At 51.9% G+C, this 24,540-nt stretch overlaps 5 protein-coding genes, 1 non-coding gene and 1 pseudogene across 7 annotated transcripts; 1 reads left to right on the top strand and 6 right to left on the bottom strand.

Annotated features, from left to right (window-relative positions):
* Positions 1-129: 129 nt before the first annotated feature.
* On the bottom strand, positions 130-3,084 carry CTHT_0019320 (uncharacterized protein; the record flags this gene model as incomplete). The annotated part of the gene is made up of 1 exon (XM_006692357.1): positions 130-3,084. The coding sequence occupies one exon, from the start codon at positions 3,082-3,084 to the stop codon at positions 130-132; it is 2,955 nt and encodes a 984-aa protein (XP_006692420.1).
* Positions 3,085-4,826: 1,742 nt separating this feature from the next.
* On the bottom strand, positions 4,827-6,152 carry CTHT_0019330 (uncharacterized protein; the record flags this gene model as incomplete). The annotated part of the gene is made up of 1 exon (XM_006692358.1): positions 4,827-6,152. One exon carries the CDS (start codon positions 6,150-6,152, stop codon positions 4,827-4,829), a length of 1,326 nt encoding a protein of 441 aa, XP_006692421.1.
* A 1,776-nt stretch (positions 6,153-7,928) lies between these two features.
* On the bottom strand, positions 7,929-9,043 carry CTHT_0019340 (uncharacterized protein; the record flags this gene model as incomplete). The annotated part of the gene is made up of 3 exons (XM_006692359.1): positions 7,929-8,065; positions 8,120-8,525; positions 8,576-9,043. The coding sequence occupies 3 exons, from the start codon at positions 9,041-9,043 to the stop codon at positions 7,929-7,931; spliced, it is 1,011 nt and encodes a 336-aa protein (XP_006692422.1).
* A 491-nt stretch (positions 9,044-9,534) lies between these two features.
* Positions 9,535-12,884, bottom strand: CTHT_0019350 (mannose-6-phosphate isomerase-like protein; the record flags this gene model as incomplete). The annotated part of the gene is made up of 7 exons (XM_006692360.1): positions 9,535-10,057; positions 10,110-10,176; positions 10,229-10,317; positions 10,368-10,393; positions 10,446-11,130; positions 11,596-12,762; positions 12,862-12,884. 7 exons carry the CDS (start codon positions 12,882-12,884, stop codon positions 9,535-9,537), a joined length of 2,580 nt encoding a protein of 859 aa, XP_006692423.1.
* Positions 12,885-14,059: 1,175 nt separating this feature from the next.
* CTHT_0019360 lies at positions 14,060-18,756 on the bottom strand (annotated as a pseudogene; the record flags this gene model as incomplete). The annotated part of the gene is made up of 3 exons: positions 14,060-14,939; positions 15,613-16,495; positions 16,611-18,756. Coding segments are annotated over 3 exons (3,909 nt in total).
* A 514-nt stretch (positions 18,757-19,270) lies between these two features.
* CTHT_0019370 lies at positions 19,271-19,364 on the top strand. The gene is made up of 2 exons: positions 19,271-19,307; positions 19,330-19,364. It is a non-coding gene; the product is annotated as a tRNA-Gln (tRNA).
* A 506-nt stretch (positions 19,365-19,870) lies between these two features.
* CTHT_0019380 (fatty acid oxygenase-like protein) lies at positions 19,871-23,484 on the bottom strand (the record flags this gene model as incomplete). The annotated part of the gene is made up of 7 exons (XM_006692361.1): positions 19,871-20,152; positions 20,216-20,452; positions 20,506-22,128; positions 22,187-22,593; positions 22,647-22,839; positions 22,899-23,137; positions 23,196-23,484. The coding sequence occupies 7 exons, from the start codon at positions 23,482-23,484 to the stop codon at positions 19,871-19,873; spliced, it is 3,270 nt and encodes a 1,089-aa protein (XP_006692424.1).
* Between the last annotated feature and the right edge of the window lie 1,056 nt (positions 23,485-24,540).

A 24,540-nucleotide genomic window follows, 5' to 3' on the forward strand; every position in this document is an offset into this window, starting at 1 on the left:
TCGAACACTGTTCACCAGCCGTACTTCGTGGCTTCGGATATCTCAATTTTTAAATTCTCGTGATTTATCCAACTTCGATGACTACTAGTCGTACTGTATGACAGCATTCTATTCAAAAATGTCGCCAATCTACAGCCAAACACTCACCTTGCCCAATCCGCCACTCACAGCCTTTACCCGGCTACCAATTTGAACAGGACTACCCTCCCACACCACGAAATGCCCTTCCTCGACGTCGGGCTCTTTGATACCCAGCATGCGGTAGACATTTCCGCTAACGAGTTCCAGAGCTTCTTTCTCACCCTTGACCCTGCCCTCACCATTGTTCAACACCCAACCTGCCAACAGCGACAAATCTCTCACCACCCAGTCCTCCTCAAGACCAATTGCAACGGTTACGCCTGCATCAAGCAGGTAATCAACGCATGTCCCGTTAGTGAGCGGGGCACCAGTCAGGGCACGGCGTTGGTCCCAAGTTGTGGCGTACGACAAGAGCGGTGCAAGGACAACGCTAACGTTAGCGGCGGCGAGGTCGTGAGCAACAAGGTAGGACTCGGCACCGCCGAGGATGACCAGGCGGATGTGAGAAGCTGGGTAGGTCTTCTCGACGGTCGACTTAACCTTGAGCAGCGCAGCAATGGCATCGGCACTGTGGACAGTAACCACGAGAGGAAGAGTGCCGTTGGCGACCAGACGAAGGTAGGACTCTTCGGAGTAGGGTTCCGGGCTGGAGCTGATTGTCGAGTTAAGAGAAGCAGCCGCTTTGAGGAGTTTCTTACGTAAGGAACCCACTGCTGCAGAGATAGACGGGGTGTCTGACTGGGGGCCCTTGACAGACAAATCCAAAGTATAGTGGACTGAAGCATCAGACACGAAGATAGCATTCTTGTCAAGAGCGCTTTTTGCGCCCGTTAAGAAGCCGACGCTAGTACCGTGGTGAGTGGCACCACCATTGAGCTTCGGGGCCGAGATGGCCTTGGTGACGCCGTAAGCATAGGCGACATTCGTCTTGGTGTTATCAAGAACCAGACCATCTTCACCACGGGTGAAGCTGCCATCGCTCGGGCCATTGTCGGTGTCATCCTCGGCATCGATGGCGTTGAGCCCGATCTTGGAGCCAAAAGCGGTGAGAGACTTGGTCAAGTAGCCATCTCTAAGGGTGATGATAGGAGTCTCAGAACGTGACGCAATCTGCAGCTCGCTTTCGCAAATCCCAATGCACGCAATCTTGCCCTTTGAAATGACCACTGTCACATTGCGGGCGGTAGGGAAGTCACCGTCCAGCAAGACCTTGGATACACCGACGAAGACAACATTGTCCAAGGACACTGGACCCTCTGGGATCTTGGACAAGTTCTCGTCGGGTACAATGAGCTCAAGGGTAGACTTCTTCAGCTCATACGGCTTCTCGAACTGCGCAACGCCGTCAATCCAGACCTGAACCGGAGCCGCACCGACACTCAGTGGATCACTGTCCCATACAACGACGTCAGCATCGAAGCCCGGCTTGACTTTACCAAGCCTCTTCCCGAAGCCGAGGCGCTCAGCAGGCGCACTCGTAACAGCAGCCAGAGCGGCATGGTAAGGTAGGCCGTAGCGATATGCCTTCGCAGCCTCAAAGAGGACATGCTGGGCATTCAGAACCGGATTGTCACTGACGTAGATGGGAGTCAATCCATTGTCGTACAGGATCTTGCCGGCGTGCTCAGACGCCGTGGCTGCTTCGGACTTGTACCACATGTTGTCGGCAAAGAGGGCCGATGCCGGCGGCTCACCATACGCACGCTTGAGGATCTGCGAGCTCATTAGATCACTGTGCGCCATTAATCTTGGGCTTGAAGATCTCACCTCCGGAACAAGATACGTCTGATGGGCATGATGAAACGCCCGAACCTTGAACTTGAATTCATTCGTGTGGTCGACAAAGGCTTCCAAGTCAGGAATGGTATAGCAGTGGGTGTTAAGGCGCACTTGGTCCCTCAACAAGGCTCCCAGTGATTCCCAACGTAGATCCTGTGGCAGGTAGCTCCGCATCTTGTGAATGCCGGCCGCCTCAGCAAGATCGCACCAGTCGTCTTGCTCGCGAACCAGCTTTGCTGCCTGCTCAAACGCGTGGCGGAATTCCCAGCTCTCACCCATGCGGCTCGTGGGCCCCTTATCGCCCGGCCTGCCATACACGCGCTTGGCGTTCTCGCCACAGGCCATCTTCATGAAGCGCCAATTGCGTTCGGGATCAGCCAGCATGTCCGCAGCGCTAGTCTCGTTACGACCGTTGGCTCTTCCGACTGCGTGCTTGATCACGTAGGCCTCACCGCCCATGTTGTTAGCGGAGCCGGGGAGAACCAAGCTCGTGGTGACGCCGCCGGACTTGATGACTTGCAGTTGAGGGTCGTTTGGCTGGATAGCGTCGATGGAACGGACATAAGGTGTAATATCGGAAGACATCTCGTTGGTATCTTCGGTACCCCAGAGCTCTGGAAGCGAGGAAGCCCCGGCATGGCTATGCATGTCAATGATGCCTGCAGTGAGGGGACGACCCCGAGCGTTGAACACAATAGTGTCCTCAGGCAAAGAGGAGACATCTATCTCAGAGGATACAGTTTTGATGAGACCATACTGCAGGAATACATCGGCTCTGATCCAGCTGTAACCCTTGCCCTTGCGGGCATCCTCTGGAGAGGTCCCAGGAACCGGCTCGCCAATCCATACGGTAGCATTCTTAATGAGAGTTGGCGGTTGGCCATCAATGTAGCGAGCATTTCGTTCTCTTCCTATGCCAATTGGGTCCTTGGGATGGCTGCGCAGGCGTTTGCAGGTGTGCAGGTCCTCACGGAGTCGCTTCACCGAGAGACCATGTCGGTTGAGGTGCTTTGCCGGTGTCACAGATGGCTCAGAGGGACGCGATAGCTGCTTCCACTGAGCAAAGGCGATGAAGCACAGACAGGCAAGCGCTAGGATGCGCAGGGCCCTTGAGCGACGCGGCTTGAAGTGTCGACGCCGCCATGACGATGATGACACTGCTGACGGGGACTTGAGTGGGCCGTCGGCCAACAATGGTGGAGGTTGACCCTTCAACTTGTCCATTGTCGCTCGCAGCTGTGAGAGCAAAGGACCTTCGTTTGTCTAATGCAAAACCTTGGAAATTTTCCCTAGCCTGAAGCAAGAATCATCGAAATTGAGAAGAGCTCAAAGATAATTTGGAAGATTTCAGGGAGAGGAAGCTGCGAGTCGTCCACGTGGATGATGTGAAGCGTGGAGCGTGGACACCAACAAGGTGGGGCAGTACCACATCACACACTTCATCCACCAACCAATCAGCGTGTGCGACGGAAACGGAAGGTGCTTAAAGAGGATGGTCTGTTAGTGCAGCATACAAACAACGCTCCGCTGTCATCCATTGCAAGTCTTTCAATGTCTCTTCTTCTGCAGAATTGTTCTATTTTAGGTATTAGTTTGGGAGCGCATAAAAAAATGAGTGACTGATTCATAGAAACCGTTAGCGAGCATGAAGACTGGGCATTGACTTATCTAAATGTTCCCAGCTAATGGTGGATGGCTGGGAAGCTGAAAGTTCCAAAGTGCGTTCCGAAGCTTTCGCGCTTCGTGTTGTGGAACATGGGGATTACTGCAAAAAAAAAAAAAGGTTTACGGGGGGCAATATGTTCCGAATGACGAACTTTTAGGTGCCGTTGTAGCCGACTTGTCAGTATACCATGATGTTCCACAAACAACAGCTGCAGGGGGTGTGGGCCTAGAAAGCAAGCTTCATCGAGATTTCCTATGCGCCGGAGGCCTGCTTCATCAGTAAAATCAAGACTATCTCCATGGAAACTTGACAAGAACAGAGTCATTTTAAGTATTACAGGTTGGTTAGATGATAACATTCTATATGCGGACAAGTTGTCCACAGGCGCTGAGCTGGACATGTTTGTAGTTTTGTGTTTCCATAAGCCTGAAAGTGAATGCAACAACGCCATAAGAACATACGTCAGTCTGAGCACAGACACATATAGTAGTCACCATTCCTCTGCTCTTCTCCATGACAGTTCTAGCCAAGATCTTGCTCTTCCATTCTCTGTCCACCAGGATGCCTACCAGAGGCATACTTTGTTTTTTGTCCTTATCTACCCGCGGTTTGGCAGCAGCCATTGCTCTTGGGCCACGACGACCAAAGGATAAGTCGGGTGCTATCGTACTCGGAGGAGTATTAGCTGGCCTCGTCTTTCTTGTTGGGGTAGTTGCTTTGATACTTTTTGTCTGCATCCCTGGGAATTTGGTCAAAAACAAAAGCCAAAAACAGCATCGCAAAACGAATGAGGCGCACATCTGCTCAAGAGAGTAAGTGGACGTTCTTCTAGTTTTGCTCTTCCATAAACACAAGCAGCGACCATCGAGTTGACCTCTTGGATAGACAATGCCTTTATCCAGCCCATCATCCTTGTTCGAGGCGCTGTAGGGGTGTCTTACCACGTTATCCATCAGTGAAAAGCATGAACACACCAACAAAGCTGAATAGGGTGATGGTTCCACGTGCTAAATCCCGTCCAGCTGTTCTAGTCACTCGTCATAATAGAGTTCTTGGATATGGACACGTTTGGGAACTTGGGCGTCTTCGAAGAACGAAAAAAAATAGTATATCTTTAAGGAATAACAGACATGGACAAGGCAACTACACTGCAAAGATACCTGCATATGAACTTGCAGGATTCTTAGTTGATATTGCGGCTTGTAAAGAACCTAAACAATAGTGGATTGGGTATCGTCTGCACCAACTCATGCTCCAGTTCTACGGGTTCTACTCTTTTCTTCCCTCTACCTCTTCTCATTTACCAAAACATTCGTAGCGCTGGATTTTTTTTCTCTTTCTCCTCATTTAGCATCTCTTCAAGTTTCTGAATGAGTGTGTCATGAATACTCGGATCCGCCATGACAAGCCCCCAGTTATCGGTGAGTCTCGACTGTCCTTTCGCAAAATCGAATGTCTTGCCTCGAAGATCGGTCACTTTACCAGGTCCAGATTCCCTATAGATCAACTGCGTCCCGACATGATCATGGATATCCCAGATCTCCTTGGGACCAGGTTTCGGCCAGCGCACCTGGACCAAGTTCCGTCCACCAAATATGGCTCGTACGTTGCGCATATGGCTAGCGTACGGACCAGAGTTCTGCTCTGGAGGGTAACTGACATTCAGTCGTGTACACAGTTCTTTGACTTTCTCTGAGAGAGACGCAGGACTTGTAGGTGAATCAACAAACAACACGTTGCTGAGATCAGCTGCTGGCGGGGGCAGAAGGTTTCGACTGAGAAGTTCCGAACCCAAGTTTTCGCGGGAGAGGTCCTTTTCCTCGAAGGTACCAGGCCACATTCTTCTCACCCTTGCGCCTTGACATCTTTCGGCGGAGAGTAGGCATCCAAATCCTGCCAAATCCGCATTCGAATCCAACACAAAATCATCGTCTCCAATATCGAAACTCCTCCTGCTGGCAGGCAACCGGAGGTTAGGACACCCCACGGCAGCAACAGCTTCCCCTTCACCGTCCACAAGGGCCAACATCACCGCATATTGCCCTCCTGTCAAATATCGAGATGTGCCATCCACCGGGTCCATACACCAAAACCGGTCTCCCTTTCGGATGGTCTGTGGTCCTCTCTTCGGGACCAAACCTTCGAATAGTTTTAACAACTCCTCTTCATTGTTTGGCCTTGCAGAGCTTCCCCCTAATGCTTTCTCTCCCCAATTATCGAGTTTCGTTGACTCAACAACCTCGAATACCCGCCTCCTAAATTCGGGATCAGAACGCAGGCGCTCAATACTTTCCTCTGCTATGATCTTGTCGTTCTTGAACTTTTCACTGGCGCGGATGGCAGCTATCAGAAGGGCTTGCGCGGCATAGTCGGCGACAGTCACGACGGATTTGTCATCCTTTAAAAATTTATTAAGGCTAGCCCATGTCCCGTCACATTGCCTATCTGGTGTTTGTGACTTAAGATATCGGGAGAGAGGTGACTCAGGGTGGATCTTGTCCTGGAGAGATGGAATCGTTGCTAAGACGCGCTTCGTGGCTAGGCTGGCTCTCTCGACTGCAAGCTCGGCGAGATTGCGCGCGGCAGCATATTCGGAAGACGATGGTTGACCGTCCAAGAGAACCATGTTGTGAAATTTTCCTGAGCGATGACGTTATGGGGATATAGCTCAGGTTAAGTTCATGACAACTTGCAATGAGACCAAGAATTTGGTGGTTGACAATTGGGCTTAAACAGATGTCTAACCAGCGTTTTATTGACTTTCAGTGACATTATATGAGAATTGGACAGGGTCATCTTCTCTTATACTCCTCGAAGGCAAAATGGGTAAGCACGTTGATATAAGGCAGCTTGGGCAGCTGAACGAGCGTGCCATTTTTCAGGTTTCTTTTCATCCATGCTTTTCATCGGGAGGGGTTTCAGGTCTAATCGGAAGGGTCCACTCGCGTTCCGAGTCATTCATTGGCTGGAAACCACGTGGCTTTTGCCGCACCTGACGGTGGGTGGCGGAGCTGGGGGCGCAGGCAATGATGCGCTGAGGGGAAGCGGGGAAACGCCGTCGTTTCTTTTCCTACACTCCCTGAGCCACTGGAAAAATGACCCCAACCCTTCCAGAACCGCCACAACCCCCAACATCACCTGCAGCTAGCAGCACTCTGTATCCGCCAACGCACATGCATGCAAGATTTCCGATCTTGGCTCGGTGTTCCGGAATCAAGCTCGCTTGCCCTTGACAAGTTTGTTTTTTTGCTCAGGGGGAGATTTGGTAGCGAAGAACGATGCGCTTTGTGGCTTTGTTCTAGGCTTCATTGGCTTATCGACGGGATCCTCGGCTGCGTGAGCAGAACAGGTCATTACTAGTCATCATGATTCCGCCAGATGCTGTTGGTTTGAGCATCCGTTTCATAGGACAAAGGATCTGGTCCTCCATGCGGCTCTTGTGTTGATGCTGTTGTGCCATCAAGTCCAACCGACCCAAGTACGTAGCTAGTGTGTCATCGGCTTTTCAGTCATTCAACCCTGTTTGGCAGCTTCACCGCGGATGCTTCAGTAACCTATCTAGGTAAAAAGCCATATATTGCGGCTTTGTTACCATCTCATCCCACCTTCGACGCAGCCTTCTCTTTGACAAAGATTCCCGAATGCTGCATGATTTTAAGATAATAAGCCGGTGGTCAAAATCGTGATCCCTGGTATCACGTCGACAGCGGTGGCTGAGAGCATTGGATTCCTAGGATTCTTGACGCGCATTTATCAGCTGCCTGCAGCACCGGAAGCCTCACGTTTTCTCCGATCCGTTTGCTGGGTCAAGACAAGTAAAAGTGCGGTGAAAAGTAAGGCTAGAAGCCACCAAGCAGCGCCTTGGGAGACTGCAGCCTGAGCACATGGTTTCTTTCCGATACCCAAGGGGCCGTGGTTATATCTCAGGGCCTCGGCTGGTTTATGATTCCACAATTGCCAGGTGCTAATCCTTACTTCCTAGAGGTATACAGGTCACATATCAGTCGGTTCCAGGACCCCAATCAACGCGCACTATGTATCCCGCCAGATTGGGGCTGTGCCTTCCCCTGCCTGGTGTGTAAAAATACCGAGTGAGCCGGTCGTCCTCATCGATGCTGACAACAACCCTGAAGGCTTGGAGAAAACCTAGAACCACTTGTCCCAAGGAACAGATGAACTGTCGCCAGTGTTAAGTATGGAGGTAGCAGTGTCTCTTCGGGGATGCAGGTTTTACAGGGACTCTGGACTAGTGGCAGAGCATCAATAGAGCTAATAAACTCGATGCTATGGTATAGTATCCGGAGTGTTTGGTGGCCAAAGGGTACACTAACTTATTTTGTAAATCTCGCGCTCACATTGTTGCATCGTTAACCACCGACAAAGTTTTGGGCCTGAACTACCTTCAAATCTTTCCGATCCCGACCCCGAGCTTGACTACCCGTTCAACAAGAGAAAGCGGTGTCAACTTGAACTTGTATGGGGCCTTTGTGAAGTTTCCAACCTGGGTGATGTTAACCCCAGCCTCTCCCCAGTCATTCTCTGTCATTGTTGTTAGCAACTTGAGGAATGCTTCCAGCGCGATGGGAGACTCACTTGCACCGAGATTTGCAAACCCGTCAAGTTCCTCATCCCCACAAGAGCACGTATTCGGCGAGTCCTCCGGAATTACCAAGCCGTAGGTGCTTAGAGCCTCACGGGTGTTGCCTCGGAACACATTCCCCTCAACGAGGATTTGGTTGTACGAGCGTGAATGAATGGCCTGATACAGAAAGTCTGCATACACGTTGTTGTAGACATGTTGGTGGCCGAATCTGCCTGCCGGTCCTCGAGTGCCGGCGTTGCGCCAATAGTTATGATGATATGTTACGTGCAGCTTCCCGAAGTCTTCGTCGCGCAGCGCCGCGTCGTTGCCAACTAAAGATGACTTCCAATGGTCGTGGAAATAGTTCCACGAGACAGTGATCCAGTCGGACCCGCGGATTACGTCTACTTGGCCGTCCTAAGCAAGTCAGCATCTTTCTCTGGGGTCGGCTGGGCGAAAGCGCTCACATAGAAATCTGGCCCCTTTGAGATGTCTGACTCGAATTCATTGTGGTCGACCCACACCCTCGTCGAGTTCCGGATGGTGATACAGTCATTGTCCTTGATAAAGCTGATCTTTAAGTTCCGGATGATCACGTTGCTGACATGATACACATCCAAGCCGCTGCCGGTAATGTGTGCCGTCTTCCCAAAGCCAATGACTGACTTGTTGGCTCCGATCTTCAATCGCGACGGGAGGTTGATCTCTCCTATGACGAGCACAATTCGCGGGTCGTTCCCCGTCACTGCTGCTTTAAAATCGGCTGCATTGTCGACAGTTACCGTTTCGCCACCCTCACCGCCTGTCGTGGGCCCTATCGGGTTATCTTTCGCATAGCCCTCGACATCCCACGAAGCCAGTCCTAACCACTCCAGCGGATGAGCTGCCGCCAAATGAGTGACAAAGAGAGTGAAGAACAAAGTCCTGAACCGCATGGTGGGCGATCCGGGATCTGATATAGAGGGACGCGATCTCCCAAGATCATTCAGTCTGGGGTCTTCTGCAGTATGCCGTGCTTCCCCTTAGGTGAGGCTGTCAGCCTTTCGCGATCCCAAATATGGCCTGAACATGGTGTACAATATAACACTGGAAACGACATTCCACACAGGGAAGCGTCCTACCAGCGTTGCATCGGATGGACTTCTCCGTCCAGACACTATTGCCAAGCCGGACGCCGGCCAAGGAGACTCTCACGCGACTGGTGGAACTATGCTGCCCGTATAACCGGGACATGGGGCCGGAACCCGGCATCCACGCAAGAAACTCAGCTTCGGCGATAGCACCGATTGTCGACTGAAGGAACTTCCGAGGTCTGCGGCAAAGTTATATCATCAATAGCATATTTCCCGACAAGCATTAAATTCAGGTTGCATTGAGTAACAATCTACACAGTACCTACACCAGCTTTTTGAGCGCCTAAAGCCACTCAACTTTCCTCCTGATTATCCTGTGTCTTCTGCTGAGGCTCCTTCTCCTCTTTTGGCTCCTCCCCCCTCAACTTTTCTTCTTTCGTTTCCTCATTCTTCTCGCCCTTCACCTCCTTTTCTTTCTTCTTCCTTTCTTCTTCCTCAGCCTTCTTCTGCTCACCAAGCTCCCTCTCGATCCTCTTGATCACGTTGTCCATCATCTTCAGCTTGTCGCGCCCAAACGGACCCGGCACGCCCCATCCAACAATCTCATGCTTGACCTTGAGAGAGTACTCAAGGGCCTTCTCAAGGTTCCCGGCATGGTAATACAGCCGGCCGGCTGTCTCGTACAAATCGGCCATGTGCTCGGTCAGCTGCTCGACTGCAATGAGGTCAAACATCTTCTCAGCGCCCTGAACAGCCTCCTGGAAGGAGCCGTTCTGGGCTAGCTTGAGAACTTCATTCTGCAAACGCCGAATCTCAAGCAAGTTGGCATCGGAGGCATTGACTACCTCTGGAGGTGAGGTGCATAGTTCACAGTGGCTGACAGGTGTCAGTGAAAACTCGGCGAGAGGATGATTCTCAAGCTACTCACCATTCAAAGCCCCATGTACTCTTGAGCATCCTTTGCCGTTCCTTGGAAGTTCTTCCTGCCGGGGAATCTGACAACTGTCAGCAGTTTCAGTCTAAAGCTTGCCAGTCACCAAGACTCACAGGTGATGGTAATCTCCTCTCCTGGTTGGATCTCCCTTGCCGACCAAAGCGTCATGGCAAGCGTGGTGTCGGAGAAGTGAATGAAGGCACTGTGGTCATTAGTACTCGCTCATCTCTTTTTGCCAGTTACGACACATACTTGGGCCGGCAGTTGTGGTTGATCCTCTACCCAGTCATTAGCTTCGCCTCTACGAACTTACAGGTGAACAAAACTTACCGCTAAGTTTGTAAACAGCGCCATTACCTCTCGTCCCCCAACCGCAACCCCAAAGCTATTTGTCAACATCACATCCTCCACAAACCCAACTCCCTCCTTCCCCTGAATCGCCAGCCCCCTCACGCTCTTCGGCTCTGGCAGCTGATCAACTGCCAACTCCAACAAATCTTGCACATCCTCGCGCATCACATCCGCTGGGTACTCCACATTTGCCAGAACGGACGCATAATCTATCATGATTGCCTTCCCCTTTGGGATCTTCCTGGTCGCTACCAACCCCAGCCCCTTCCCAGGTACCTCACGCACCTCATACGGCGGAGGGTACTCCAGCTTCTCGGGCGCAAAGAAATGTGCTGGGTCATCGTTGAGATCGTGGAGACTGTGAAAGGGATTGAGGGCTGAGGAAGAGGCTAGCTCGGGGGTTGTGAGAACTGATATGCCATGGCGGGAGTAGGGCGGGAGATGGGCGGCGGTGTAAACGCAGTAGGGTGTTTCGGAGGACTCGATGCAGCGAGGGGGATGTGTCCAGGGGAGCCAGGAGGCTGGGTTGTTGGGGGCGGGAACAGTGTGGGAGGTTGGGAAGCTTAGGTGTGGTGGTGCGCCACCACGGGCACATTGGGAGGGTTGGATGGAGGATGAGAGGGTGAAGGGGGTGAAAAGGAGGGCCGAGAGAATATGCTGAACCCTAAGGAAAGCCATGATGAGGGTTAGGGTTAGGGTAAATTCTCAGGTTAAGAAAACATGATGGATGAACAGGAAGGGACAGGCGAATTCGACGTGAAAGGTAAGATAAATTGAGATGGTACGCAAGTTGACAGCTTGCATATCCATATCACGGGCTCCGTAGCGTGGTTCGTACCTTGGGAGGACATTTAGCCGAGTGTCGATGAGGTTGTGTCTTTACACTTGGCTCCGTGCCAAGACCATACTGACTTGGTAGCTTGGTGACACCATCATACATTTAACCGCAGCGTCAACGGCATAGATTTGTGTGATCCCCGTTTCTGGGACTATCGACAATGCTATAATTAGCAGAGGCTATGGATCCCTACCCACCACCTAAATGTCACTTTTATACTACGCAGCAGCCATATACAAGTCCAGTCCCTCATCGGTTACCCACCTCACCTTCACCCCCGGCGCAACATACCATATCGCCCCCTCTTCGACATCCACGAGCTTTCCCTCAGCCTCCATCTTTCCTGCTCCCCTCACAACGATCATAATCCCCGGCCCATCACCCCCCTCCATCTCCCCCTCAGCATTTTCCCCCAACTCAATCCTCCACACCTCAAATTCCTCAACCCCCGGCGGCCGATACCTCACCACGCGCGCCCCCTCCCCCTCCGTCGCTTTCTCCTTGACTTTCAACTTGATATCACCCGGCCCCTGACCCTCTATCAACAATGCGTTAACAAATATATCTACGTCATCACGCTCCTCTTCTGGACAAAACCCCGCATTCAGCACGTTATCACTCCGCGCCATGCACTCCAGCACGTCGCCGGATAAGTAGGCGTGGATGCCGTTTGCAGGAATAAATACCGCTTCACCGGGGGAGAGTGTGAAGTAATTGAGACAAGTCAGCGAGACGAGAATGCCTGGGTCGGTGGGGGAATACTGTTCTTCTAGTCGGGGGAGAAGCGTCCGGATGTAGGCTGATTCCCCTAGGAGAGATTTTGGCGCGTGCTTGAGCTGGGACAGGGCAAAGCGGAGGTCTTCCCCTGGGGCAGTGAGGATGTTTCGAGTCAAGGATCGTAAGGTGCCCTCAGTGAACGGGCGCCCGGGGTCATGCGTCACAGGGACGAAGGGGCGTAGTGCGGGGAGGGAGAAGAGCTCTGTGATGTGGGAGAGGGGTTTCCATCCGGCGAAGAGCTCGAAGCGGGAGAGTGCGATGGCGATCTCGGGTTTGTGGTTAGGGTCCTGGAAGTGGACAGGGTACTTGGAGTGGAGGAGGGAGGAGATGCGCTTGTCGGGGTGAAGTTGGAGGGGAAGGGCTTTGGCGATGGAGAGGATCTTTGGGAGGAAGGGCAGTTGGCTGCCCAGTTGGGTGATTACTTTGCGCCCGAGGAGAGTGTCTTTGTTTTCGGAGAGGACATGGTTCAGGGGCTCGCCTGTGGTAAGGACACGAGCTGGGTTGGTATGGTAGTCGCCAAACCAAAGCTCGGAGTAGGGAGTGTCGGAACTGATGGTGAAGTTTCGGTCGGTCTTTGAGCAGAGACGGGCAGCAAGCGATTCGTTGCCGTGTTTGCCCCAAGGGTAGTTGTTGCAAGCTCCAACCAACTGGAATATTCGCGCTGCCATAGTACATGTTACACTGTACAACGTAAACTTGATAGCACATCAATCTCTTGCAGCAGGAGCATCCATCCAGATTCGTAAAGCTTCACAACCTTTCAAGTTTAATTTCACTTACTAATTGGATGGTGTCGCTGTCATTTCCAAAATGTTGCGATCTCCCTCGCCCCTGCAAGGTTTGGATCCTTAACGTCATCATTTTACATTAGTGAATTACAGTATGAAAACTAGTCTGCTGCACTGTGCGTTTCATCACTCCGTCACAAAGGGACGATTCATCCATAACCGATTTCAAACATCTCGAGACTCATAGTTTTTTTGTGAAGTTTGAATTGAATATCATTGTTTCTGATCGAAATCTATAAGAATGTATCTTCTTTGATGCATTTCGTGACAAATTCACAGGCCTAAACTCTTAAATATACACCCAGACTTACCACTTGAACATGAAGAAAAGTCCATAGTGGAAGGGTATGATCCACATTTAAGATTTCGAAATGAGAATTATTCTTATAGAATAGTCCATATAATTTTTTTCGCATGCTCTTTATCTTCTTAGGGCAGAATTAGTATTCATACGGGGATCTACAAGAATAGTCTGTCAGCAGGACCTAGTTAGGGTAGTTCTTATCATTCTGCATCATGATCTCTCATGCTTCTTCAGACTGGAGAATCTACAACATCAGAGATCAAGATATAGGATCTTCAGCGACAGACCAATAACAACACAATCGATCGTGCGTCGTTTAGTGAAGAGATCAGTTACACCCAGAAAACCACTCGAGTCGTTGTTATATTGTCTCCTTGTTTGATATTTTGTTGTCTTTTCACTGTTGACGTACTCAACGAAACGGATTATTCTAGACTACTCTTTATGACTCTCAACAGAACCCATTGGCAGTATTGTGAATAGCACCAAACTTACCGTTACATGAACCCTGAACAATGTGCATTTAGGTATGAATTGAGGATGCCATGACGCCAATATCGGCTCGATTGTCAGCTTTGCCACCAGCCCGAGCCACAATACCACATATACATATTATGCATGGCAAACACATGTGTTCAATCAGGCCAGGATAACGAGGAATGTTTACCATGCAATCTCTCAATGGGCACTTGACGAAGGAGATACTTGACATTAGGTTTGGAGCTAGTACTCATCTAACCATGCTACCCTGACAACACCTTTCCAGCCTATCAACTTGCAGCTAATAATAATACATAATGCACAGGAAACCCTAAACCAGAACTCCAAAATCCGAATCAACCAAACAAGCATTCACACTTTTCCCCCTATGACCCTGAGACACTCATTAGTGCAGGTAGTAGAAAGCAATTGCAAGCAGAGCCAGACCGGCATTGACGGCATTAGGAACAGGCGAGCCCCCAGCAGCACCAAATAGCGGGTTCTTTCCCTTCTTCCCATCCTTCTTCTTCTTGTGCTTGTCATCGTTGCAGTCATCGTCATTGCAGTCGTCATCACAGTGATCACCTTCACATTTCTTGTCGCAATGGTCGCCAACACACTTCTCCTTTTCCTCGATGTGGCACTTCTCCTCGCAATGGGAGTCGCCTTGGCATTCCTTGACGCAGTTGGACTGGTACTTGAGGCCATATCCATCGTCGTAGCCATTATCGTGGTGACCACCATCGTAGTGACCATCATCATGACCATGCTCATATTGATTGTCATGGCTGCATGAGTGAGAGGAGCAGCTTTCGTGCTGATAACTACCACCATCATGAAGCTCGAGATCAGTCACAATGTTGTGGTAGCACTTGTCCTTAAGAAGGGGCTCAATGACCGAAGGGACGTCGTGGCAGGCAGCAAAGACTTGGCGCAGGTCTTGCTTGATGGTGTCGAGCCAAGCATCGCGCCATACATAGAACAGGGTCTTGTCAGACTCCTTGATGTGGTGCTTGTGATTCCGGTTGTCAAACTTGACGTCACGGCAATCATCGGAGACCCAGCCTAACTTTCTGCCGAGGGACTCAAGGTGAGGAGGGTAGGTCGGATTCGGTGGCAAATGGGGAGTGATGTGCGAGGCAATGTTATGGCATGATTCAGGGATCTTGTCCTCTTGTAGGTGGTTGTGGCAGTGGTGTCCTTCTAAGGCGTGCTTGCCATTGCAGCCACCATACTCGCCATCAGGGAGAGGAGCAATAGGTGAAGCGTTGACGACAGCAAAGATGCTGGCAACCAGGGGCAGAGCGTAAGTAAGGCGAGCCATTTTGAAATACTGGAAAGCGAAACTTCGTATAGATGGAGTTTAAAACAGAAGTGAAGCTGAGGATACAATAAAAGAGCACTGGACAAAGTATTCGAGATGGCGAATTGACTGAGCTGACCTGGAGACTTGAGAGCAAAGAGTGGGATGGGGGAAGAAGAGAGACTTTGAGGGTAGAATTCTGTTTATCTGGCGTGACGATCCCCCGTGTCCTTCCTTCTCTTTGCCGCCCGCCTTTGGACTTACCGTGACTGCCGACAGGCAAATCAACAGAGGAAATCACTGACAATTGCTTTCCAGTCTTGACGTCTTGAGTGGAATCGTGGAGTTTCACATGCTTCCTAGAAGCCAAATATGTTCTCATCCTCGACATACCCCCAATCTGGCCGCCAAGTCAATGTCTGGATGCCCCTTGGGAAAAATAGGACGGAAGGTACATACCGTTCAATGCAGGAAGAGCGACCCCTTTGATTAACCCCGGAGGACCGCATAAGAACACTGCATTTCCCTCCCCGGGAGGAAACAACACTCTTTTTAATGAATTTGCATTTACCAATCCCCTTTCACCCTTCCAGTCATCCCCAGGCTGGCTCAAGATATGAGTGACCCTGATTCGTCCTTGACTTTCTTTCACAAACCTTTCCAGCTCCTCCCGTAGCAAAATATCACCTTCGGTTTTATTGGCATCCACGGCCCTCACTTCTGGTGCCTCTTCTCCAGCTTGGATCTCGCTCATGACCCGAGCCATGAGTGCATACCCAGGGGTGATTCCCGATCCGCCAAGGACAAGCGACACACGAGGGAAGCGCAGTCTGCGCTCGGCAGAGTGCGGGTCGTGTGGATTGGCACCGCGAATAAGGAATGTCGAGTGGCCCTCGTAGATGACGTCACCGGTTGGACCCCTGATCTCGACTTCCTCACCCAGGGGCATGCAGTCGAGAAGGTTGGAGAGGGCTCCTCCGGGCTGGGAAGGTGTGGGGAAGTAAGTTTTGATGGTCAAGTCGAAGGTGCGATTCTCATTTGTGGGCGCAGGATTGGTCTGGCCAGCATGTGATTCAGGTCTGTTGCTCGTTGAAGCCGTCGATGAGAAGGAATGGCCAGTCGAAGTGGGTGACTCGGGAGGAGTAGGTGGACCCTTGGCCTGCGATCCCTTATCGCAGCTTTTCACAGTTCGTTGACTTGTCTCGCGAACACCTGGAGGGGAAGGGATTACTGGTCGAGTAGGGGTGTAGGATCGGACAACCATCTTGTCTTGCAAGTGGAAGCCTACTTGAATGTGCTGGCAAGTCTCGACTCCAAGGCTTGACTTGCCTTCTGGCAGCTCAAAGGTGTACGTCCGCGTATCTCTAGAGACAGATCGTCGGTCAACCAGCCTGACTGGCAGCCATCGCTGCAGTTCGAGGGCTAAATGACCTCCCTTCCCTCTTTTTTCAGCCCTTGTGGCTCGTTCTTTGGCAATGACCTCAGCAGTTTGCTGGATGTACTTCGCTGTCTTTTCGGTTACAGAACCGAGCAGGCATTCTGTTTCTCGTCAGCATGGTTCTGGCGTCTCGACGGCAGATGCACACACCCCGCAGCTTATGGTGAGCAAATTCATCATGGATGCTCTCAAATTGTTCAGTTGTCTCATAATGACATTTTCCGGCATGTGTCATAATGGACGCCTTCCCACCGGGATGCCATTCAAGGACGCTTGTTACATCATAAACCTTGTTGTTGATAACCATCCAGCAGGCGTCAGGTTTGTCGTGCTTCTCAATTTCCTCTCGAGTAAACTGCTTTTCTGGGATCCCGCCCTCTTGTTTGGTCTGCGCCAAAAGAAGCTCCTGGGATGGCTGCATCCATCCACCGCTCAAAGATGCAGCCTCAGTGGGATGACGGAACATGATGGCTACACCATCACCCCGCTGCTCTGTAATCAGGTCTGTCTTCACGGTATACCACGAATTATTCATCATGCCCAGCACATTCCACTCGAAGTCCGGAGGTTGCCTGTTTTTTGTCGCATCCCAGCATCGCACGATAACGTTGGGTGCTCGTACCAGCTTCGCAAGCTCAACCTCGACATCCCAAAAAACCCATGCCCAGAACTTATTGCCATGTCTGATGGGGAAGTCGGGAAACTTTCTCTTTGCCCACAGCCATTTCTTTCCGCCATCGATGGACACTTCGACTCTTTGAACCTCTAGGCCGGCTCCCGCATAGGCAAAGCCCTGGATGTGATACATCTCCCCTGCCTTTGCTTTATTCAACGGTATCTTCTCGCCTTGCCCTGGACGACACACCACAGCGTTAACAGGTTGCTCATAAATCGCCGAGCTAGGATGGTGAAACAGTGCTTTAGCAATCTCGCTTCCAGTGTCACGTATAAATTCTGGGAGCAGTCGGTTGTCCCAAATATGGTAGTAGCTTTGGTTTTCATGATCTGTGATCCAAATCCTCTTCAACCACTTCACGCTTCTACCGCCCACATGTCCGGGTACGACAAGGCGAACAGGATAACCATGATCCGGGGGCAGGGGAAGATCATTCATGTACAGAGCGAGAAGAACGTCGTTGGCTGGGTTCATTACGTATTCCAGGGGCAAAGAGGTTTCGTATGGCCCTCCGCTGGGGTTGTCAGCGCCAGCAAAATTGACGTAGAGCCTTCTTCCTCTCCCATCGTCCATTTGCCCGGTTGATGGGACAACGCCGGCGTCTAACAGTACGTCTCGCACTAGCGGTCCTTTCCAGTAGGCACAGCCAACCGATCCAGCACCATTGTTGGCACCTTTTGTCTTACGCAAGAGGTTCATCTCCTTCCTGCGGTTGCCTGTGCATGCCATCGCGACAGGGATGTTGATCATGCGAGAGGAGAAGCGGGTTTTGAGGTCATGCATGCTCAGCGACACGAGCAAACACTTCCTTTCGTTACCTCCTGCATTGGAGCTCTCGAAACCAGATATTTCCAGATGGTGCAATTCCCAGAGCAACCGAGGCACTGCTCCGTGATTTCTAACGAAGTGTAACTCATTTGGGGTGATCAAGCCGCCAGCGAAGAGATCAGAAAGCGAGGGTTCAGCGTTGAAGGGATGGTTTCCAGTCAGACGTATGAGAGCGCTGCTGCGTGGAAGCCAGTTGTCAGGAGTAAATTGGTCCTGCGCATCGATACTGATTGTTGAACGGTTCTGGGTTTGTGGGCATACACGATGGCCTGAGTTTTGCTTCAAGGTGGTAAGAAGGTTGGATTCCGATTCAATCTCGCAGAGGAGGGCGCGCTGTTGAGGGCTGAGATTCTGCTCTTTCGCCTTTCCATCCTCCGATGCAGGCTCTCTTTCGTCTTTTACCTGTCCGTCCTTCTCGCCTGCGTTCCCTTTCTTCTTCCCTTCCTGCTTCCGCTCCTTCTCCTCCCTTTCCACATTGACTGGCCACCTCTGTCCATACTTGACCCAATCCTCCGTCGTCTCGAGAACATACCTCCAACCCAACGACCGATCGCCTGGATGTCGCAGGTGAAAGGAGGTCTGGTGCTCAATCAAGTCCCGAAAATTGACCAAGTCCCCAGCTGACACTCGCTGCCTGATCTCCTCGCGTTTACGTCGGGCCTCGGCGATCTCTGCCTCGCTGAGCTCGCGGTCGACCTCCGGCTCAGTTAACCCCGGACGACGGCCCTCGTGGTTCTTGAAGCCGATCGCGTGTGCGCGGAGTTGGATCCAGTCGGGCTCATTGAGAATATCTTGTGGGGAAGAGCCCGGGTGAGGAGTTATGGTGACCTCCCAAGGGATGCGTTGTGGCACGGCCATGGTGGTAAATGGCTACCGCGGGATGGCCTTCGGTACCTGGAGTAAGGGTTTGATTTTAACAGGTTGCGGGTGTATGCCCCCGGGGGATCGGCAGTGATGGGAAATGCATCTCGAGAAACAGCCGTCAGCTGAACTCCGAGTTGAGCTCTGGAACTCATGATGTCATGACATGACTTGGCAGTTGACGTCAGACGAAAAGGACCCTCGGTGAGCGATGAGTTCAAGAGTCGGGCTGGAAGCAGTGTAGCACGGACTGCTCACCGGCAGCTATGTGGACGCTCTGCGGTCTGTGCAGAAGACACCTTCATGTTGGCAATAGCATATTTTATCATCAGGAGTGAGATCTACGCGATGTGATGCTGGAATCCGCGTTGATCAGCTGACGGAAGTCGTGGGAGGGAATGGTCAACAACAGATGGGACAAAAGCAAATGTAGTCACTGACGTCGAGGCTAAGATCGGTTGTATTCCATACACAAGTTGACTTCTCAACCGCGATACTCAGCACAAGACTCGGTTCTATAGTGTAGCGGTTATCACTTCGGATTCTGAGAAATCCAGTCTTCTTAGAAGATTCCGACAACCCCGGTTCGAATCCGGGTAGGACCTCTATTCTACGAAATTTTTTTTCCCACCCTCGTCTTCGAAACCGTCTTTTGGGCTTGTGGTTCGAGCCTGCTAATTGACTCCACTTCCGGGGGCTGGCGGAAGATTTTGGTCCGGGATCAGAGTGTAGCCTCAGTTCAATCGTGTCTCTGCCATCGTTGTCATGCGTTCTTTTCAAAGTTTGGGACAAATCAACATTAGTGATATCAACAGAAGCTTTCGCGGCTAAACGACTGAATTCCGTTCTCTGGCGTGGACAGTTGAGTGAAATCATCCATGCATGGCAAAACCGCACGGCCGAGTTGGCGAGGGTTAGATATCGTTTGAAATGGTGATGAGTGTTTCATCAAGACAGCTACGAAAACATTTCTGCTCCAAGCACATTAGGTATCATAACCAAGGTAACTTGTCCATCTATCTCCAAACGGTGTCTCTCCACGCCCTCGAGAAATTACCCACACTCACACATTCACTCATCCCACGCAACACGCATCGACGCAGGCCACGCGCTATACGCGGCCCAGTCGTCGCGCATGTACTGCACGCGTCCGGTGCTCTTGCCCGTCCGGTCGGGCACCACCACCTTCTTCAGCTCGCCCTGCGGACCCGGCGTGCGCCGCAAGTTCTTGCGTGCAAAACACCGCGCGGAAGAACTCCACCAGCGTTGCGTCGCGCACGGCAGTTCCTCCAAGGAAGACCGCGTCGGGTGAGGCGTCGAGATGTGCGTATAGTGAGCGCGCGTGCGTGTGCAGTGAAGGGTCGGGTTGGGCGGGCTCACAGGCGGAGGGCGACTGTGATGGGGAGTTAGTTTCATGTTTGTTGGGATGAGGTGTGGGTGATGAGGGGAGACGTACCGTGTTCAGGGTGACGAAGTCGCCTGCTTCGATGCTGTTCTCCACTGTTGGGATGGTATCGGCAGCGACGGCCTGGAAGACTAGGTGTGTGCTGCCTCCTAGACGGATGCCCTCGAGAGCGTAGCCAAGAAGCAGCGAGTCGACCTGCTCGGAGGCAGGCTGAGTTGCGAGTGACTGGATCGCCTCGCGAAACTGCGCTCTAGCTGGAGAGAGGTAGAAGTCAACCGCTTCGGTGAACTGTAACATTGGGTTAGCGGTTCCTGATATTGTGATAGGATACAATCACTTACGATCTTTGTCTGGTAGGCGACAACCGCGGCCGAAGCAGCCAGAACGTGAGCCCAAGTAATGTCATGCCTGCTCACGCCAGCCTTGGTCAACGCCTTGATCAACTTAGCGCCATAGCTGCTCAGCGGCTGACTCTTGTTCGACTTGGGACTCTTAACAGTCTTCTCAATGGCTGTCGCCAGCTGACTGGACAGCGTCTTTACCGCCTGGAGCAACGGGAACTTCTTGACAACATCAACTTGGGTGAAAAGCACGGTAGCAATAGTTGACAGGACCACGTGTAGCTCATGCTCGGTGTAGAAGCCCTTCTTATTGGCCCTGCTTTCAAGCGGCAGGCCAAAGAGCTCGGAAACGAAGTACGTGGGCGCAAGGGCAGCCACATCTCTCACCAGATCGGCCATGCGGTTGCCCGCCAGGTCGTAACTTCTGAGATCAAGAAGCTCGGCGACCTTCTGGCGGTAGAATGCCTTCACGGTCACAACAAAATCGTCATCGAACACACTCTCGCTAACCTGCTGACGTAGTTGATCATGTGTCTTCGCGTCGCCAGACAACTTGGCCTTGCCCTGGTCGGCAAGGGGACGAAGAGCCTCGAGCCATGCACCCCGGTACTTCTCCTGTCCGGCCAGAACATGGCGAACACCCTCGGGCTCCTTGACTTCCGCCGTCTTCCTGAGACGACCGGGACGGCAGAAGTCGAACAGATGGTCGCGCTTGAGGTCCTTGACGATCTTCTCTGTCTCAGATGGAACCACCATAGGATAGTGGGCATAGACAGAGTTGTAGTTGAAATGGTTGGGGAAAGCATTGAGGAATAACTTGTAGAAGACGCAGCCATGGTTGACGTTCAGGTCATACTGAACATCGTTGTAGCCCCAGTTGGTCAGGTGGCGTGGGCTGTAGTCGATGGTGTAGTGCCGGTCACTGCGGACGAGGACCACTGCATCCGAGAGCACGACACGAGAGATAGTATAGGTCGGGGCGATGCCCACGCCAGGCACCATGGGCTCCTTGCGCTCCTCGGCGACAATGCCGGGATACAACTCGACGAAGTCAGGGTGGTCGTACAGACGGCGGAGGGCATCGGCGACGCCAGGGTCAGAGTTGATGTCCTCGAATGTCTCGTACGGCTTGAGGCCGAAGTGCCTGCGGAACTCATTAAGGCTGGCAACATTCCATTTGCGGCCTTGGATGATACCCAGTATCTCAATGGCACGCATTGAGGCGGGCACGTTCCGAGCGCCAAACGAGCCGGCACAGTCCTCGATGGCCGACACGATGCACTCAACAAGGTCATCATCGCTGAACTTGCCATCCGGACCTCTCTTGAACTTATTGAACGGCCGCTGCAGAGGATCTTCTGGCAGCCTGCTCTCAAACATGGCGAAGCCTGCAAGCAGATCCTGCACGCCGACCTCTGCCGACGGCTTGCCAAACAGGTCCCAATAGAACTCCTCGATCCACTTTTCATCCTTTTCAGAGATGCAGCTGTGCCAGCGGTAGCAGAGGTTGAACTCTGCTGAAACGACGTTGCCGGTACCGCGCTCTGCTCCCTGCCTGACATCGGCCTCAATACCGGTGTTGACACGAGGATCTAGGGTCCACGTCGTGTCTACACGGTTGAGCTTCACTCACGTCAGCACTTTATTCCATACCAGTAGTCATTGGGATGTGATCGCTTACATTCACAATATTCCGCACGTAATCAAGCAACATGATGTTGATGTACAACCCGGACGTGACGAGTCGTGCAGTCTGGAACAGATCCTCATCATACTTCTTCCACGCCGCCGCAGCCTTGTCGCCCTGCAATGATGGTGACGGCGCGGTGAACCTGCCGTCTTCGTTGATGGAGATCAGATTGTCGCAGACATAGTTGTGGAACCGGTTGAACATGATAAGCAAGACTCCGACACCAGGGGGCAGGCCATGGATACGCTTATCCGCAAAACAATCGGGCTTCAACTTGCCGTCCTTGAATGTGCGGATAGTGTTCTGCATCTCTTGGTTACTGCCATAGAGGGGAGACAGGTCAAGGTAAGATGACGTCTTGGACCGGCTCACGTCGTGGTGGTCGGTCCAGAAGAGGTCTGTCGTAAGTTAATCCCCTGATCTAAAGGAAATCCAACTCTAGGTCACCTACCATGAATGACAATGCTGGCCCAGTACCAGAGGATGCTGGAAACATTGTTGGGATGCTTCTTGTACTCTGTACGCTTCATGACGGAATCGAAAACGAGCCCTGGATCTGGCAGAGCACCCTTGCGCAAAACTGTGGTGTTCACGGACCTGGCGTACGGACTGCCGGCGGCCCCAAGTTGGGGAAACATAATATTCTAGGGCCATCAGCATTTACTGTTCCCATATCTCGTCCTATGGAAAGATGAAAACTCACGTTGTAAGACCCATCAGCCTGCCGATACCTGTACTTGTCCCCCACATACAGAGAAGGTGGATGCCCAAGGGAGTTCCAAAGCTCGCCCAGAAAAGTGTTGGTAAGCTCCACGCGAAGCTTCGAGTCATTAGGAAGATTTGCGACTAACTGAATGACCCTTTCCATAATCATTGTCTTATCATCAGTGAGCTTCTCGCCCTTCACGCGGGCAAGGACGACCTGCTTCAGCGTTTTGATATCTGTGTGCGCTGTCAGCTTGCTCGAACCGAATAAATAAAGCCCCAAGACTACACGTACCAGCAGAGCGCAACGTCTTGAGATCCTGCTTGAGCTTGCCCCATTTCCTCGGCTCGTTGACAGGTCCAGGTCCCTCTTGGTTTGGCGCTGGCTTGATTGTCGCCTGGAAGATCTGGGCACACCGTTCTAAAGCATTGGCGACGCCTTCTTTATCGGACTTCGTCGGCATTACTTTGCGAGGAGTCGGCTTAGGCTTTGCTTTACTGGCCAACTTTTCGCGACCCTCCTGTGGTGCCTTCTCTCGCCCATTGGAAGCATGACGCGAGGCAGTCACCTTTGCGCCGTTCATGGTGTTTTCGCCGTTTTGGGACGTGTCTACCGCCATCTCTATCTCGCAAAACTATGCAGGAGGAGTGGATGAGAACTGCAAAAATGGGAGAGTGTTCACGGTGTCTTCACCGTCATCGACAGGGCGCAGGAAGCAGAAACGCACTCCAATATGGTGCGACCTCAAAAAGACGTACGGATGGATAAAATCTAGACTGCTTCCCTTACGCTTATTATGTATCCAGACAATATCCTCCGGGGATAGCCCTCGCGGGTACCCACAGCTAGTCGGTATACACCTACACATTTGTACAGTCCCACAAGCTCAGATGGCATTGAACACGACGTCAACGCCCCTTGTTCGGCGTCTGTCCCAGTCAGCTGAAGAGGAGCATCTCCACCACCTGCACAAGTGTAGCCGCCAGCCCCGACACTCAGCAGTCAAGTCAATGTAAGAGGAGCGTGCCATCCGCAAGCCTTTGTCGTTCATAAAACTTAGTGGAGCATACCGAGATCTGCATCTTGCAGGCTAAGGACAAGGGTTTGGGGTAGAAGGTGCAATGCGCTGCTTTCTTAAGCAAATCAAGATCATTTTCGCGGTCTTGCATCGGCCTGGCTAGGAGGTTGGAGACGAGTTGCCACACTGCACTCTAGGGCACGGATGAAGAGCTGGTTTGATGAGCTGGTTGTTTGGTGACCAATCACCCAAGCCGCTGTTGATCTGCGCGCAGGACTAGTGCATAAGCAGACGAACTTCAACCTGTACTACAGTAGTCCCCTTATGCCAGCACAAGGCCTCCCCCATAACACCCAAGAGCAACTTGATAAGGTAAAAATTTGGGTGGCAGGGCATATCAGAGTCTTAGAGGCTGAGAGTTGTTTTTACTGAATCGTTTACTTAGAATTGAATAGGAGGTGATTGGGCTGAATCCGGGGCAGCTAAGTACTTGAAACGTACACGGGCCGGGCTCCGACGTGTTGTCGATCGGATCTCACGTTGGATCGGGGCCAAAAGAGAGACCAATCATAGCGAAAAGAAGTCTCCTTTTCGGAGCTTATTTTGATCAGGCGGGAGAGT

The sequence above is a fragment of the Thermochaetoides thermophila genome (assembly GCF_000221225.1).
Source record: "Thermochaetoides thermophila DSM 1495 unplaced genomic scaffold scf7180000011815, whole genome shotgun sequence".
NCBI classification, from domain to species: domain Eukaryota; kingdom Fungi; phylum Ascomycota; class Sordariomycetes; order Sordariales; family Chaetomiaceae; genus Thermochaetoides; species Thermochaetoides thermophila.